The sequence below is a fragment of the Podospora pseudopauciseta genome (assembly GCF_035222475.1).
Source record: "Podospora pseudopauciseta strain CBS 411.78 chromosome 2 map unlocalized CBS411.78m_2, whole genome shotgun sequence".
Classification (NCBI taxonomy): Eukaryota; Fungi; Ascomycota; class Sordariomycetes; order Sordariales; family Podosporaceae; genus Podospora; species Podospora pseudopauciseta.
Window position 1 is genome coordinate 4,808,866 of NW_026946663.1, and position 14,273 is coordinate 4,823,138.

General features: G+C 52.1%; 3 protein-coding genes and 1 non-coding gene across 4 annotated transcripts; 2 read left to right on the forward strand and 2 right to left on the reverse strand.

Annotated features, from left to right (window-relative positions):
- The first annotated feature begins 1,197 nt into the window (after window positions 1-1,197).
- Window positions 1,198-2,873, forward strand: QC763_214180 (uncharacterized protein). The gene is made up of 4 exons (XM_062910458.1): window positions 1,198-1,872; window positions 1,928-2,070; window positions 2,126-2,294; window positions 2,351-2,873. Exons 1-4 carry the CDS (start codon window positions 1,494-1,496, stop codon window positions 2,830-2,832), a joined length of 1,173 nt encoding a protein of 390 aa, XP_062769310.1. The 5' UTR covers window positions 1,198-1,493; the 3' UTR covers window positions 2,833-2,873.
- A 331-nt stretch (window positions 2,874-3,204) lies between these two features.
- QC763_0044830 lies at window positions 3,205-3,284 on the forward strand. Its single transcript has one exon. It is a non-coding gene; the product is annotated as a tRNA-Asp (tRNA).
- A 3,534-nt stretch (window positions 3,285-6,818) lies between these two features.
- QC763_214170 (uncharacterized protein) lies at window positions 6,819-9,337 on the reverse strand. Its single transcript, XM_062910457.1, has 2 exons — window positions 7,673-9,337; window positions 6,819-7,608 (listed from the first exon to the last, which is right to left on the reverse strand). Exons 1-2 carry the CDS (start codon window positions 7,946-7,948, stop codon window positions 7,003-7,005), a joined length of 882 nt encoding a protein of 293 aa, XP_062769311.1. The 5' UTR covers window positions 7,949-9,337; the 3' UTR covers window positions 6,819-7,002.
- A 2,048-nt stretch (window positions 9,338-11,385) lies between these two features.
- Window positions 11,386-13,744, reverse strand: QC763_214160 (uncharacterized protein). The gene is made up of 5 exons (XM_062910456.1): window positions 13,094-13,744; window positions 12,857-13,036; window positions 11,965-12,804; window positions 11,630-11,911; window positions 11,386-11,569 (listed from the first exon to the last, which is right to left on the reverse strand). The coding sequence occupies exons 1-4, from the start codon at window positions 13,290-13,292 to the stop codon at window positions 11,763-11,765; spliced, it is 1,368 nt and encodes a 455-aa protein (XP_062769312.1). The 5' UTR covers window positions 13,293-13,744; the 3' UTR covers window positions 11,386-11,569; window positions 11,630-11,762.
- Window positions 13,745-14,273: the final 529 nt, after the last annotated feature.

The window sequence follows — 14,273 nt, forward strand, 5'->3', positions numbered from 1 at the left end:
GATCAAGCTACTATTTACATGCTGCCTCTCGGGCCTGCTCCATTGCCGGACAATGTCGTAGAGAGAATGGAGAAGTCTGAGCGTAGAAAGTCAAGGGCGGATAGGCTTGCGGATGTTTTCAAGAGTGTCTTTCGCTAATGGCTTTTATAATACCTCACTGACAATATAATGCCTTGGTACCACTCCAAGGTCAAATTAATAGATAATACCTGAATAATTCGCAATTTTCATACCTGTTTGCCCTTGGTCCATCCGTTCTTTCTTGCTGTTTATGCCCGCTACTATTCATAAATAAAAATATTCAACCTTCAGATTCAAACTATCTACCTAGTCTAGGCCCTTCCATAAAAGAAGCCAACATTTTGAGTGCCGGGTGCCTGCCGCTGAATAAGCGCTGCGTGACGTTGCCAGCTATCCATGACCCCCTGTCTGGAAAGAAAACACGCAATTGCGATAAACACTGCCGACGAATCACCTCGCGGGTAATTTCCGCTGTCAGCAAAGATAGAGTGAGCCACGACGTCGATATGAAAAAAAAGAAACACTCCAAGGCTTGGGAGCTCGGCTGGCTCAACCGACCTTGCAGCAGTGATGTTGGCAAGAAACAAGTCTTTTTTACCCGCAGCGGGCGGCACAGAAAGAATAGTATAGCACCAACCCCAGCATATATTGCTGTTTGTTTCTTGCAAAGAAGCACAGAAGCAAACTCTAACCAACAGACCGGAAGAAGACAAAACCTTGCATGGCGACCCAACAACCGGAAGCCGGCAAAGGTCCTTTCGTCGAATTGGACGTGGCGAACGGTAGTGTTGTACCACCACAACTGCCGAAAAGGGTTCCGAACATAAATGCAAAAATGGTTCTTGCTTGCTTGGGGCTAGAATCATCTCTGGGTAAAGCGGATGGGCGTCGTCATGCTGTGGTTACACGCGGTAGAGTAAACGTTGTTTGGGCGACCACTAGATTGTATTTACCCGTGCGTTTAAACACAACCCATTCTCGCCGGACGACCCGATTCGTCCCCCCATAGAGAGCACACTGTCGCGAACGGAGATTAAAAATCCGGGGAACGCTTGGCGGCAGGCTTCGCTTGGCTATCAGTCTGGTTACTCGGCCCAATCATGAGTGCTGTATCTGTGTTCCGGCAAGCTTGAGTGGGTATGCTCATGTAGATGAAGCTATACCGGTGATATACATGTTGCCCTCGTGGACTCGCTGCGGAGGCAGTGGCCGTGGTTGAATGCTGGTGATGCGACCTGGATATTGATTGTCGCATCACTCTTTCTCGAACCCGCCCCACGGAGAGAGCCGACGATCCGGCCTGAAGGAAACCATGGCATGCAGCCGGGTCACAGTCTCGCAGATGGAGAGGGGAACGCGCCACTCTTGGAAGTAGATATCTTCGGCTTGAGCCGACCTTGGATCTTGGCCTGGGGCTCATCTCCTCTTTCTCTTGCAGTTGTCGTGTAGAACGTACATTGACGTTAACCACTATGGCCCTCAAGAGTTTGCTTTCCTCCCTGTTGCTGGCCCCTCTGGCCTTGGCCCATCCGGGTCACAAGGAGGCGGTCCACGCCCACCGCGCTCTTCCACTCGAGCGGAGGTCTCTTGACCACTGCAGCAAGGAGTTCAACAGCCCCGAGTTCATTCAGCGAACCGTCGAGATCAATGGTGCCGAGATCAAGAGGTTGAGGCGTGCCTTGGGCTACGAGGTTGACGAGAAGCCCAAGATCACTCCCCGCGACTACCTTTCCGTCTCGAGAATCGACCACAAGAGCAACAAGACGGTCACCGAGGGCATGGACCTTTCCACCCTCTTTTCCAACTATGGGGCTTGCATGCTCATGCCTGTCGTTGACGAGGGACCGTTGTGTGAGTGACTTGGTCGTTGAATAGCGTGGATGCTCAGGTATTGACTGGTTGATAGACGTCAAGGGCGAGGAGATCCGCAAGAACATCACCAACGGCGAGAGGGGTATCAAGATGACGCTTGCCATCCAAGTTGTGGACTACAAGACATGCCAGACCGTCCCCAACGCCTACGTTGACATCTGGAGCTCCAACGCCACCGTAAGTAGCCGCAAAGCGCGATGGAATGCTGGTGAACCCAACTGACATCGTGCAGGGTATCTATGTTGGTGTCCAAGGCTACCCCGGCATGGGCGACCCCAACGATGCCTCCATCCTCAAGGGCACAACCCTTCGCGGCGTGCAGCCTACCGACAGCCATGGTGTGGCTTCCTTTGACACCATGTTCCCAGGTCACTATGACGGTCGTGCGACCCATATCCACGGTAAGCAGTTCCAACTGCAGCAAGTCAAGAGACAAAAAAGCTGACCTCTGATGCAGCCATCGTCTGGCTCGGAGCCACCAAGCACGCCAACAATACCCTGACTGGCGGTCGCGCTGCCCATATTGGTCAAATTTACTTTGACCAAGGCCTCATCACGGCCGCTGAGAGGAACGCGCCCTACAACACTAACCGCATGCCCATCCAGCAGAACACGCGCGACTTTTTGTTCCAGGCCGGCGCCAACGGTGACGACCCGATCGTCCGCTACTCCTTCATTGGCAAGGACGTCTCCGAGGGTCTCTTTGCCTGGATCCGCTTCGGTATCAACCAGCAGACCAGCCGCCCGCTCAACCCTGCTGCTTACTGGACTGCGAACGGTGGTGTCATGAACCCCACTGGTCCCATCTCCAAGCTTCCCGGCGGTGGTGGCGGCGGCGGTGGCTGGCCCGGTTTCGGTGGCGGTTGGGGCAAGCGCTTCGCTGAGAAGCTTGGTCGCAAGGTCGAGGCTGAGGCTGAGCTCCAAGAGGATGCTGAGTAAGTTGGTAGGACCAGTCGCGGATGGCAATGGGTGACGCGGGGTTGTTTTGACGGGGTTCTTATGCTCTGGTGAAAATTAGGAACAGTACCGTACATAAGAAGAGATTTGGACGACATACCTTTCTCTCAATGCTGATGAATTCTTTAATTTTGCCGATTTGTTATGATGAAAGTGTTACGCGTGTTCGCTTTGGTGGAACTATTCGAGGTCGCTATTCTGTGAGGTTTGGAGGTGGGTGTGAGGTAACGCGAATTGAAGGCGCATGTGCCAAAAGTGAGCGAACTGTCAGGGGAGAAACGGCGGCTCATCATAAAGACAGATTTTGTTGTAGCCGGTAAGCAATTCGCTACGACAGGTGATCACACCTGTAAATCTTCCGTAGTATAGTGGTCAGTATGTGAGCTTGTCATCCAACAACGCTCGAGACCCGGGTTCAATTCCCGGCGGGAGAGTCAGTCCACATCATATCTTTTGCTTTTTACTTGCCATCTTCTTTTGGCAGATGGCAGCTGAAAGATTGTTGATCATGTGGTTAGGCATTCTTCCTGACCGAGCCGCCTCGGACTGTGCCGAAAATCCTGTGTCTTGAGATCGCGAAGTCCGAGGGTTCTTGCCCCACTCAACCCGAGATTATGGGTCTGATCGGCAGAGGTCCGGTCCGTCAACGGGAAGGTGGGGCACAGAACGCCGCCGCATAGCCGCCCTTCTCCCATGGCTATATTGGGCCCACGTGATCAAAGTGAATCATTCTTGATCTGGCGGTCTACAGACCGGGCTGACTTACCTCATACTCTCACAATGGTTGCATATCATAGGGCTGTTGATTTGTCCTCCCCTTCGGACCAAAATCTGTCCGATCAGCGAACCTCGGGCCCACCTTCTGCCTTGTGATGGGTGCTTGCTCATGCACTGCCTCCCTACAAACTGAGCCTCAGGCGTGCGGCTGAAGGTGGTTTTATAGTCTTGATCTTGCTACTCCAGCATGACTGAGTCTAATCTCTCCTTGATTGTGGAATTCTCACTCTTGACGTATATCAATTTCAGGTTCTTGCTCAAGTTAGGCACCTGTGTTCAACCAATCTTCTGACTCTCCTCAACTTGCATCATCATGCTAGCATACGCTTACAAACCCTCGACAAACTTCTATTCCCCTCCAAGCTACATAGTCGCTCCGGAATATCCACTAGTACCGTGGGCTCTTGACGCTCGGTCAATATTGACAGACACTGTCCGACCTGGAACACTTGGGCCGTTGGAGGTGCTGAAGCTGACACCAGTCGTCGTGGACTTGGTGCAGGGCGTCGCGCAGGATATGGTGTTGGTTGCTCGGTAATGATCAAAATGTTGGATGTCTTGTCGTGTTTTGGCTAGATAATGGCATGCCGGGCGAGGGAAACATTGGGGTTGTTACTGAATAACAGTGGATTAGAGGACTGCAAGCATTCAGGGTTTCAGGAGTCACTTTCAACAAAACAGGCATCTACATATCCCTTCTTCTTACTGTAACGGCGTTATATCAGGGTTGTTTCTACAGGGTGTAACGATAGATGCGTCATGTGGGGCATGGGTTATGGGGTTATCTGGAGTCGTTAGGAAGCACTGTGTCCCTTCTTTTCTTCATGTTCAAAGCCTTAAAAACCTCGAGATGTTTGCTTACTTATGAATAAATGTTGATTAAACACGTTGAGAGAAGTCCTCTGTTTTTCAAGTGTCATTGTTACAACGAAAGACATGCTTCTTTCATATTGATCCTTTTAATCTATTATGCACTGTTATTCCCAAGCAAAAAAACAAAAGTAGCCGGAGATCCGGCAGGTTTCTGACCTTCCCCGCAAAGATGATGAGGTGGCTGAGAGAAGTCCGTTGCCCCATTGTCAGATTACCTGGATCCAGGCTTTCTGCCTCGTGTGTATATGATACCTGATTTGTGGTCCGATGTTATAGATTCGACTATCTTCATCACATTGACCGTCCCAAGGATTTCTTGAGGGGGGATAGAATTGACATGTCCAGCGGGCGAGGCCGAGCAGATTCACGTGCAAGTCACAATGGCGCGATACCTCTGACAGTAACCTAGGGGCCTGTATCAAACCAACTTTAAAGTGTGTGGATTGGCAGAGTCCGGACTTCCATCAAGCAATGACTCGCCCAACACTATTTTCAGTTCGGCCGTTTCGCGATAAGCGTCAGATGCCATCACGGTGTACCCGTCCAGCGCATCGAGATCTTGTGAGTTATTTCTTGCCCAGCGACATGCTTAGAACACAGAAGAATTCCTTGCCTACTCACACTTCCCATGCCGTAGGTTTGGGATATAATAGTTGACTTTTTACCACCTCCACTTCCATACACACCAAAAACACTCATTTCGTGAAGAAACAAACAACAAGAAAAACATGTGCATAAAAGTACTCACCCTAACGGTCTGCATCTGCCCTCACCGAGACGACTCATCTCTATGCCCTCACGCCACCAACGCCCGCCTTTCACCTTGGGAGTTCCTCAACGAACCATTCACTGCTCAAGGATGGGCAACTCGGCTGCCTACTGTTCTCCAAGGCCACATAGACTGGAAGTTTCCTCAAGATCAGACGCAATGGGAGCACTGTCCTACATACAAGGCTCGAAATCGACACTCCTCTGACCATGGAACCAACGGAAGCAAGATAATCGCAGGAAGAGAGATTTGTTGCCCTGAGACCCAGGAGCTTGCTGGGAGATTGGATGGCCAGTGGACTCGGGTAGTCAGAAGGTTGTGTGAAGAGTGCGAGCATGGGCATGGGGTGGGAACGCGTGGTTTGCTGCCGCAACCACAGAAACAACGACAGGATAACCAAATGCCGAAGGTGACATTTGAAAAACAACCCGTCGTGGCGTTGGATGCTGTCGGTGTCAGGAGAGCTGCTATCAGGAGGAGATCGAGCATGATTCCGACTGCTGGCGGTCCTGAGAGATTGTCGGTCGTGAGCAAGACGACTAGTGTTAGGAGTGATGAGTCTTGGATTCGAGAGGGTTTGAGCGGTCGTATTCCTGTTCAACGAAAAGCGATCCATGTCGATACAGGTTCTACGACTGGACTTCCTCAACGGGGTTGGAATCTTCGCGGAAATATGAATGCTGGGTCTAGCAATGGCGGGAGGTTGGGTTTGGTGCGGAGTATTGTGGGAAGCCAAAAGAAAAGTCTGGTGTGGCAGAAAAGAGAATAGCGGTAATATATAAAATAAATAGAAAAGAGGCAAAAAAATCATGAACAGCTTGCGGGTCCTAGACTGAACCAGGTACTCAGCGATGAGTGTCAGCATCAGTATGTTGGGATCTCATCTGGGCTTCGGGAGTGCTTATCAAGCCGTCTGTCGGAAACCGCGTCTTTTATTTAACAGGGACCTATGATAAGCCTCCGTCCGAAGTGGTACCTTCCACATATTCCCTCTCTGCCGGTGTTCTGTCGTGGTCGTCGCATTAACACTAAGGGTCGAAGGGGCACTTGAATCGTCGCCCCCCAGACTCGAACCCACAGCCTCTCCTTTCGAGGGGAGTGGCTGTCCCAGGGACCATTTTATAGGACCACACTTTCGGTCTGAGACGCGTCGCTTGGTGACGCTGTAATACCACAAGCTGTTCTGTTGAAAACAGGAGACCAAAGTGACCCTTATAACTGGCCAGTGGGTGGGAGCAACTCGTGAGCTGACAGCTTCAGCATCAGACGTCGTCAGGTGCCGACAAAACTCCAGCCAGTTGGCGGCCTGCTCCTCGCTCCTTCCCTTCCATTGTTAACTGTTCCTGCCAACACCGAGACTCAACACCGCTTTCCCCAAAGTTTGCCAACAACAAAGTCCCAATGCCCTACCTCTGACGACACACTTCATTCATTCTTCGACCACATACAACTCTGTCTTTGGGCTCCTCTCCCCGGATTTGTCGTCAAGGTTTACCAAGTTGTCACACAACATATCATTCCATTCAATCACAACCATTCAAAAGAGAATCCCAAAGTTGCAAAGCAAGTGTATATCTTATTTACTTCATCAGCATCATTCTATGTACAAGTATGTCCTCAGCTCATCTCATCTCTATCATGTCCCTCTCGGACTCCCTCCCATCTAGCTATATACCGTCCACATCGTCATCCCCTCATCCCCTCTCCTGGTCCTACGGTTCGAAACCAGCCGCTTAGGAAGCGTTCTGGCGGTAGCTGGTCCAGAAGCTGTTGATTCTGGTCTGCTGGCCGGGGGTGAACTCCTCGTAGCAAGAGTCGATGGAGTAGTCCATGTAGTTGTGGATGGGGTCAACACCGGCCTGGCTGGGGCAGGAGTCACGGCCGACAGGGCAGCCGGAAGAAGCGGAGGCCTGGGCGGGGGTGTCGGAGACGGAGTCACCGGCACCGGTGCAGCCGCCCTGGAAGGTATGGTAGAGACCGAACCAGTGACCAACCTCGTGGGTGGCGGTGTGGCCGAGGTTGTAGTTGGTGGAGCTGCCGCCTGGGGTGGTGCTATAGAGGATGGTGCAGCCGTCGCGGATGTAGGCGGTGGAGCCGGGCGAGGCAGTGGTGGGGAAGTAGCAGTATCCCAAGTTACCACCCATCTTCTGGAGGAAGTAGAGGTTGAGGTCCTTGTAGGTGCCCTTGCGGAGAGCGCGCTTCATGGTCATCTCGTAACCCTTGGAGTCATCAGCCCAGTTGGCGTTGACGGTCTTGTCAGTGCCGGCGAGGGTGAAAGAGATGCCATAGGGGGCAAAAGCCGACTGGAGAACGCTGAACTGGTTGTTGATCATGGTGTCCTGTTGATTTGGTTAGCTACCTGGTGCTGACACCTTTCCAGGGCCTCGAAAGTCGAGCACTTACGGTGAGGTAACCACCGCTGAGGGCAGTAGAAGCAGCCACGACGTGGATATAGACCTTGACGGAGATGGCCTGGGCGGTAACATCACGGGCAGTGAGGTTCCCGGAGCGGTAAGACTCGGCGAGGGCCTGAGCTTCCTCAACAGCGAACTGCTGGGAAACCTGGAGGAGCTCCTCGGAAGGCTCAGGGGCACCGCAGCCGAAACCGCGGGAAGGTTGAGGAGCCGCAAAGGCAGTCTGGGCCAAACCGGCCGCGGCGAGAGCGAGAGAGAAACGCATCTTGAAGTTGGTGCAAGAAGAAGGACCGAGAGGAACAGGCAGATCAGAGAATGAGTTGAAGAGCTGAGGGCTGATGCTGATGCTGCTGATGAACTTCAAAACCGTTCGAGGGGGGATCTCGTCGTCCTTTTATGCTACCCGATCCTCTCTCTGGCCGTGAACAGGACGAGCGATGTTCGGCCTCGGAGTCGCGCGCTGGATGGAGGATCTGGGACGCAGCTAGGTCCCGTATCGGGCCCATGTCAACAATGGGAAGGTGGACTGGCCAAGACCGAATAGGGGCCCCCCCGAGCTGGAGGTGTGAATACCTGGCAAGTGGTCACGCCTTGATCTGGGTCAATGCAACACTGATTGGGGAACAAGGCGAGAGGAAGACGACTTCCTTCCTGATCGGATTCTAGCCCACCCTACTAGAGAGGAGAAGCACACTAGAAGGGCTTCGCTTGATAGGTCCCGGCTGGGCTTGTGGGTGTGTGGACATGGGACTGTGGGTGCGTGTAGCAGTTCCAGGACCACCACTCTTTTATTCAGCTTTGCCTCTCTGGTCCGTCGACATGAGCTGCGTGGCTGACCACCCATTCGTGCGCCTCCTCCAGCTTCCTGTTGGAATGAGTCCTCGCCAACTTCCCCTTGGGTCCAAGTCATTCGTCGTCGTGGATTGATCCATCATTTGCCCCCTGGGGTCCATGGTGGGTGGGTGGGAAATGGGAAGGGGCGTGATAAGCGGGTAGGCTGTCCAATCCAAAGGCGGTGCTGAGCAGTTGGACATCCACGACATCCTCCACAGGTCCCCAATGCATGACATATGCGGTCAATACCGAGATTGTCCAACAGGACCGGTAGTTGGGGACCAGTTGTCCAGGGGTGTGGGAAAAAAGAAAGGAGCGTGGAGAGATCGGAACGGCACTTGGCTGGGACGCCCGGGGCCTGGCTTGGCGGACTTGGCTGCGACCTCCCTGATCGGGAAGCTGCCGATACGAATGGGACGAAAAGGAACGAAGCTTGTGAATGTTGGAGATAAACCCCCAACAGCGCGCTAGCCACTGTCCAGGCAGGAAGGAGTTTATGCGTGTGCGGGGTGTGTTTCGTGATGCTTGGCCCCTCGTGCTCTTCTCCTGGCGGCCGTTGTCAAAAAACGGACATGTCCACTGAAGATCGGCAGTGAGGGGAGGACCAGTCGAATGGCATTAGTGCCCGGCCTTCCATGTTGAGAATCCCATGCCGGAGCTTCTGCTCAAGCCATCACACATTCCACGGCCAACTTGTTTGAGCGATTTTCGACTTGCTGTGATTCGAGGATGCATGTCGCACTTCGCGCTGATGCCATCCGGGGTCCAGATGCACTGTAATCGTTGCCAAGGCGCTTTGAGTGGGATGCATCACTGTCACTCACCCACACTGCCTGCACAGAACTTTTCTGGAATGAAATATCACCTTGGGCTTATCACGACCACTTCTTCAATGATGGTCATAGAAAGCCAAACCCCATCTGATAACAGAACGCCTCGCCATCACTCCAGGTCAATCTGGTGGCAACGTTCCCCCTGTTGAACATGGGCTTAGGGCCAACAGTGGCCTGCTAGTGTCCAGTCTGCGGGCCGCATCCTTCGCCTTGAACGAAATAAGCACTGTATCTCCGTCCATCTTGGTGCTAGTCTCAACCTCAATGCGGGGGTCGTGGGTGGACCGCGGGCATTGTTGCCCATGATTCACGATATGAATCTGCTTGATATCGAACGCTACCAGTGTTGTAACAGATGATCAGGTACCTATCAAAACTGCTACCTTCTACATTCTGGCTGTTTGGCTACCGCTGCTATTGATAGTACTGTGACGAACTGTGGTGCCAGACTGTGAGCGGGTGATCTCCGTCGTTCGACAGAAAATTGATTGCTCTGCATGGATTTGCGCAGGGACTTGGATTCTTGTCTTCAGCTTTTCCGGGAAACCGGGATCCGATCTGGTCTAAGACTTCATTACATGCTGATTCGTGACTGGAATGTATTGATGCAATTTCAGACATTCCAGCCCCGACAACTTGGAATTGACCCAAGACATGTCTATAACAGGCGAGACACAGCCCAGTCGAGCCCAGTTCGTCGGATTTTCATGACGATTTGGGATCGTGAGCCATGCGCACAAAAGAGTGCCTGAACCACACGAGCGTGGGACGGTTTTGTCTCGAGTACACGCCATAAAGAACAGCATCCGGAATTCGCCCAACTTTCAGTTGTGGATTACCTTAGGTACTTGAAGCCTTCTTTCGATAGTTGTAGGTAGAGTGCATCCAAAATGGCAGGTGATTATGTACTTTCCTATTCTTCTTGGTCCAATGGCCTCAGTTGACGGAAATGGGGAATTAGGTACCAGTGAGAGATAGGTGCGGATCTTGTGGAACTGTCAACACGTCCAGCAGCCTCTTCGATATCTTTAGATAAGAGAAGCCGAGGTGATGAAAGGACAGCAGGACTCGGACTTCCACGATTGGACATTGACCAGGGCGGCGCTGTACTACCCACAAACCGTACATTAGATATAGCGTGGGTAGGCCTCTGTCGGAAGAGGCGTGGGGGCGGGAGGACCCTTTGGCGTAGTGGGCCAGGCCCGTGATGCAGTCATTTCCGTCTCACTGTATGTGAAGCCAATGGCAGGTAGACCTGTGGGTGACCTGCCTCATGCTCTTCCCGCCCACCCTCCCAGCAAGCCACAGCTGCGCGGGGGCGGCTGCTTGTGGAGGGCTTCATGCAGGACTTGGCAGGGGCGGGTTTCTGCCCTCCAAGCTCAACTCATGTACTTTGCTGCTATCGTTTTCACTTCTGCAGTTCAGCCCTAAACCATTAATGGCAAAGTCAACTGCATGTGTCCACGACTGCTGGCAGGCATTGCTGATTAGGTGTTGTCGTTCTCAAGCTCAGCTATCTCGAATTAGCAATTACACTTGTCATCAAATCCTATCCATCAGGTAAGTTTATGACTCTGATGCAGATATGCGTAGACTGTCTGAGTGGAGCCACTCTGGTAAGTTAGGTTATCTTCAGTCTGCATAGGCGTAAAAATAGAAGCTAGGTGGTCTAGACCCAGGTATGAAGTGCTCATTCTTCAGCTCCAGGCAAGCACCTGTCTCGTGACTGTCAGGTAGTAATTCATACTGAGGCCGAGGTGCACGAGGGAAGAAGCCCTTCATTAGGCCCAAGACATCATTGAGGGATCCAATATCGGTCGACTGCTTACCAAACCGCACTGAATATCACCAGAGTTTATATCAGATGCCAATTGGAAAGCTCAGTCACATCATTACTGCTCTGCTCTGCGAGCGCAGCAACGTTCCGATTGCTCGAGCTTTTAATAACACCAAGAAATTAATCTGGAAAGCAAGAGATATTTAAACAGTTGGTAGCCAGCGTCATTGCTTCATCCCAGACCCTCGCCAAGCCCATGAGCCCCTGAACCCCTGAAAGTGATCCACCCAACCCAAGCATGCACAACATCAACATGGCAACATAGGTAATCATACTTTCTCATGTTCCGCCACATGGCTCTGCTTGTCTGAGTCGTGGTGCATAACAGTCTTTGTAACCGCAGCTTCCGCCCTCTGGGCGAACTCCTCCTTGTCCTCAAACACTGTTGCAAACTTGTTAGAAATTTGAACTGCAACACACTTGAGAGTTTTGGGGCACATACAGAACGCAAGCTCCTCCAAGGATCTGCCGGAAGTCTCCGGCCAGAGAAACCAGATCATAATTGCTTCGGCAAAGATCCAGCAGCAGTAGACCAAGAGATATTTCCATCCGATGGCTTGGGTGCCTTGGTTGGGTTAGTCTCTCCCATGTTTGATTGGTCGGAGTAAGGACTTACCGATCGGGTTGACATTGGTTCCGAAGAACTGAGCGGCCTTACCCCAGAACTGGAAGATGGAGATGCCACGAGCTCGGTTTGCGTAGGGGAAGATCTCGATCAGATATGCTGCCTTTTGTTAGCATTAAGTTTTGACATGTGAACTCGAGAACGAGGCTTACTGTAAGTCAAGGCGTTAAAGCAAAGATTGTACGCAGGGCTGTAGGCGTAAATCCAAAACAAACTCATCTTAGCCGCCACGTCAGACTTGGTATCGATGAAGATGGCTGTGCAAGCTGTCCAAGCCACATAGACTGCCAAGATCGAAATGATACCCGTCAAGTACATCGTCCGCCGCCGGAATCTCATCACCACCAGTGCTGCACTCACGCCGCAGATCAAAGACCAGCACTGGTTTCCCAGGTTGTATTTGGCCTGGAAGCTGGGATCAGTGTACCCGATCAGCTTCAGCACATCGCCCAAGAAATACGAGATGACCACATTCCCGGAGAGCTGGGTGAAGAGGCCGAGCAACGATCCGATAATAACCCTGCGACGCATACCAGGGGTGGCAACAAGATCCATCCATGACCGTTTCGAGTGTTCGAGTTCAATCTCCAAGGTGGTGCGAATTTCAGCGATTTCAGCTTTGACAAACTCCGAGTCTGGATTGCCTTCAGCGTGATACTTAATCAGCACTGCCTCGGCTTCCTCGAACCGATCTTTGGACATGAGGTAACGGGGGGACTCTGGCAGGAAAAACACAAAGGCGACTTGCAGCAGAGAGGGGGCCATCTGCAACAAGCTCGGAATCCGCCATGACCAGTCGTTGTTGATTTGTTGCGTTCCAAATGTACACCCCGCGGCAACGATAGCTCCGATGAAGTAGCAAGCGTTGAACAACGAGGTAAGAATGGGTCGTTCTTTTGGATATCCGAGTTCTCCGATGAGACAGGAGCCAGCAACGATGGCGTAAGGAAGGCCGAATCCGATGATACCTCGAGCCAGTATGTACATAGGTCCTTTGCCACGTCAGCCTAGATGGGGAAAGCCGCCAGTAATGATCGAACTTACCATTGAAAGCAAATCCCTGGATAATTGTCCCGATAATCATGATCACGCTCCCAAACATAATGCACCACCTCCTTCCAAACGTATCATTCACAATAGGGATAAACGGCAGCCCTATCACTGATCCCAGTGGCAGAGCTGAAGCGAGGATACCATTGTATGCACCAGTGGGGTTGCCAAAGTCTGCTTTCTGTCAGCACAACCACTCGCTCTCAGCCCTTTGACGATGAACCGGCTTACAGGCCTTCCAAGCTGGAAGAAGTTGCGCCGCGTTGATGATTTGAGAGTCGAACCCCGATGTCATCTCGATTCCGATAACGCAGGGAAAGAGTAGCAGGTACATTGTTCTCAGATTGGGTTTCCTGTACCATGGAATGGGGTCATCCACCGCCATGCGATGGATGAGGTTGTGGTCACTTCCACTGCTGGCGCCGACCATCTTGCTGCTGCCTTGGGCCTTACTCTGGCCCTGAGCGAGTGTAGTGTTGAGGTGAGGGAAGTGAGTTTTCGGTCGGTTCCAGAGGTGGTATCTGGGAACTGGACTGCTTTGGTGAATGGGGGATGACAGACAGGTATATGGCACTCAAACAGAGGAGAGAGATAGGATCGGAGCTCTTCCTGGGTCTCCTTTTCCGACCTCATCAACTGAACGCTGACAATAGCCACTTTTCCACACGCTCTCAACGCGTCGCCGTCTGATTTCCCATATTGATCCTTCGTTAATCCATCTCCGCTTCATATTGACCCCCAGTTCTGTCGGGCCGACAAGGCTTACTCTCCTCTACTATCCAGCAGAGATATCCTGTAAACCTCCAGACCAGTTCACTCGGATCTGACAGCCGCGCAGAAAACCTTGATATCAAGAGGCCTTTAACGGCGGGTAAATCCTGGCCTCAACTCCGATGTCTGCCTCGAGTATCCTGAAGTAGGGTGTGAACAAGCAACAAAAGCGGGATGGATGCCACCAGACCTGCAGATGGGAGAAGCGGCACCACAGTACCACTTTAGCCGAGATCGATCACACCACGCAGAACCACACATTTTAGGTGCCGTAACTGCCGTTGAACGGGGGAATCAGCGGTTGGAATCTCTGGGCGGATGTCAGTGGCGTCGAGAACAAGAGATTCCCGGCAGTGGAGGGAGATTGCCCAGCCGGGAGCATCCGAGGTTTTGACTTGGCTTGATGCCTCTTCAACGTCTTGTCTTGGCTGTGTGTTTAAGGCATGCAATATTGCTCTCTTTTTCGTGACATTGTCGAGTGTCTGTTAGTCTGCTTCTCGAAAACATGAGACAGGGGACGAACAGAAGCCGGTAGATTTGACTGGTAGCCGCACCAGTCAAGGTGAGGGACTTGAGTGTTTGCGGACAAGCATGATGAACTGTTGGAAGCCAAAAGACCCGTTTGTACAACATCAAAATC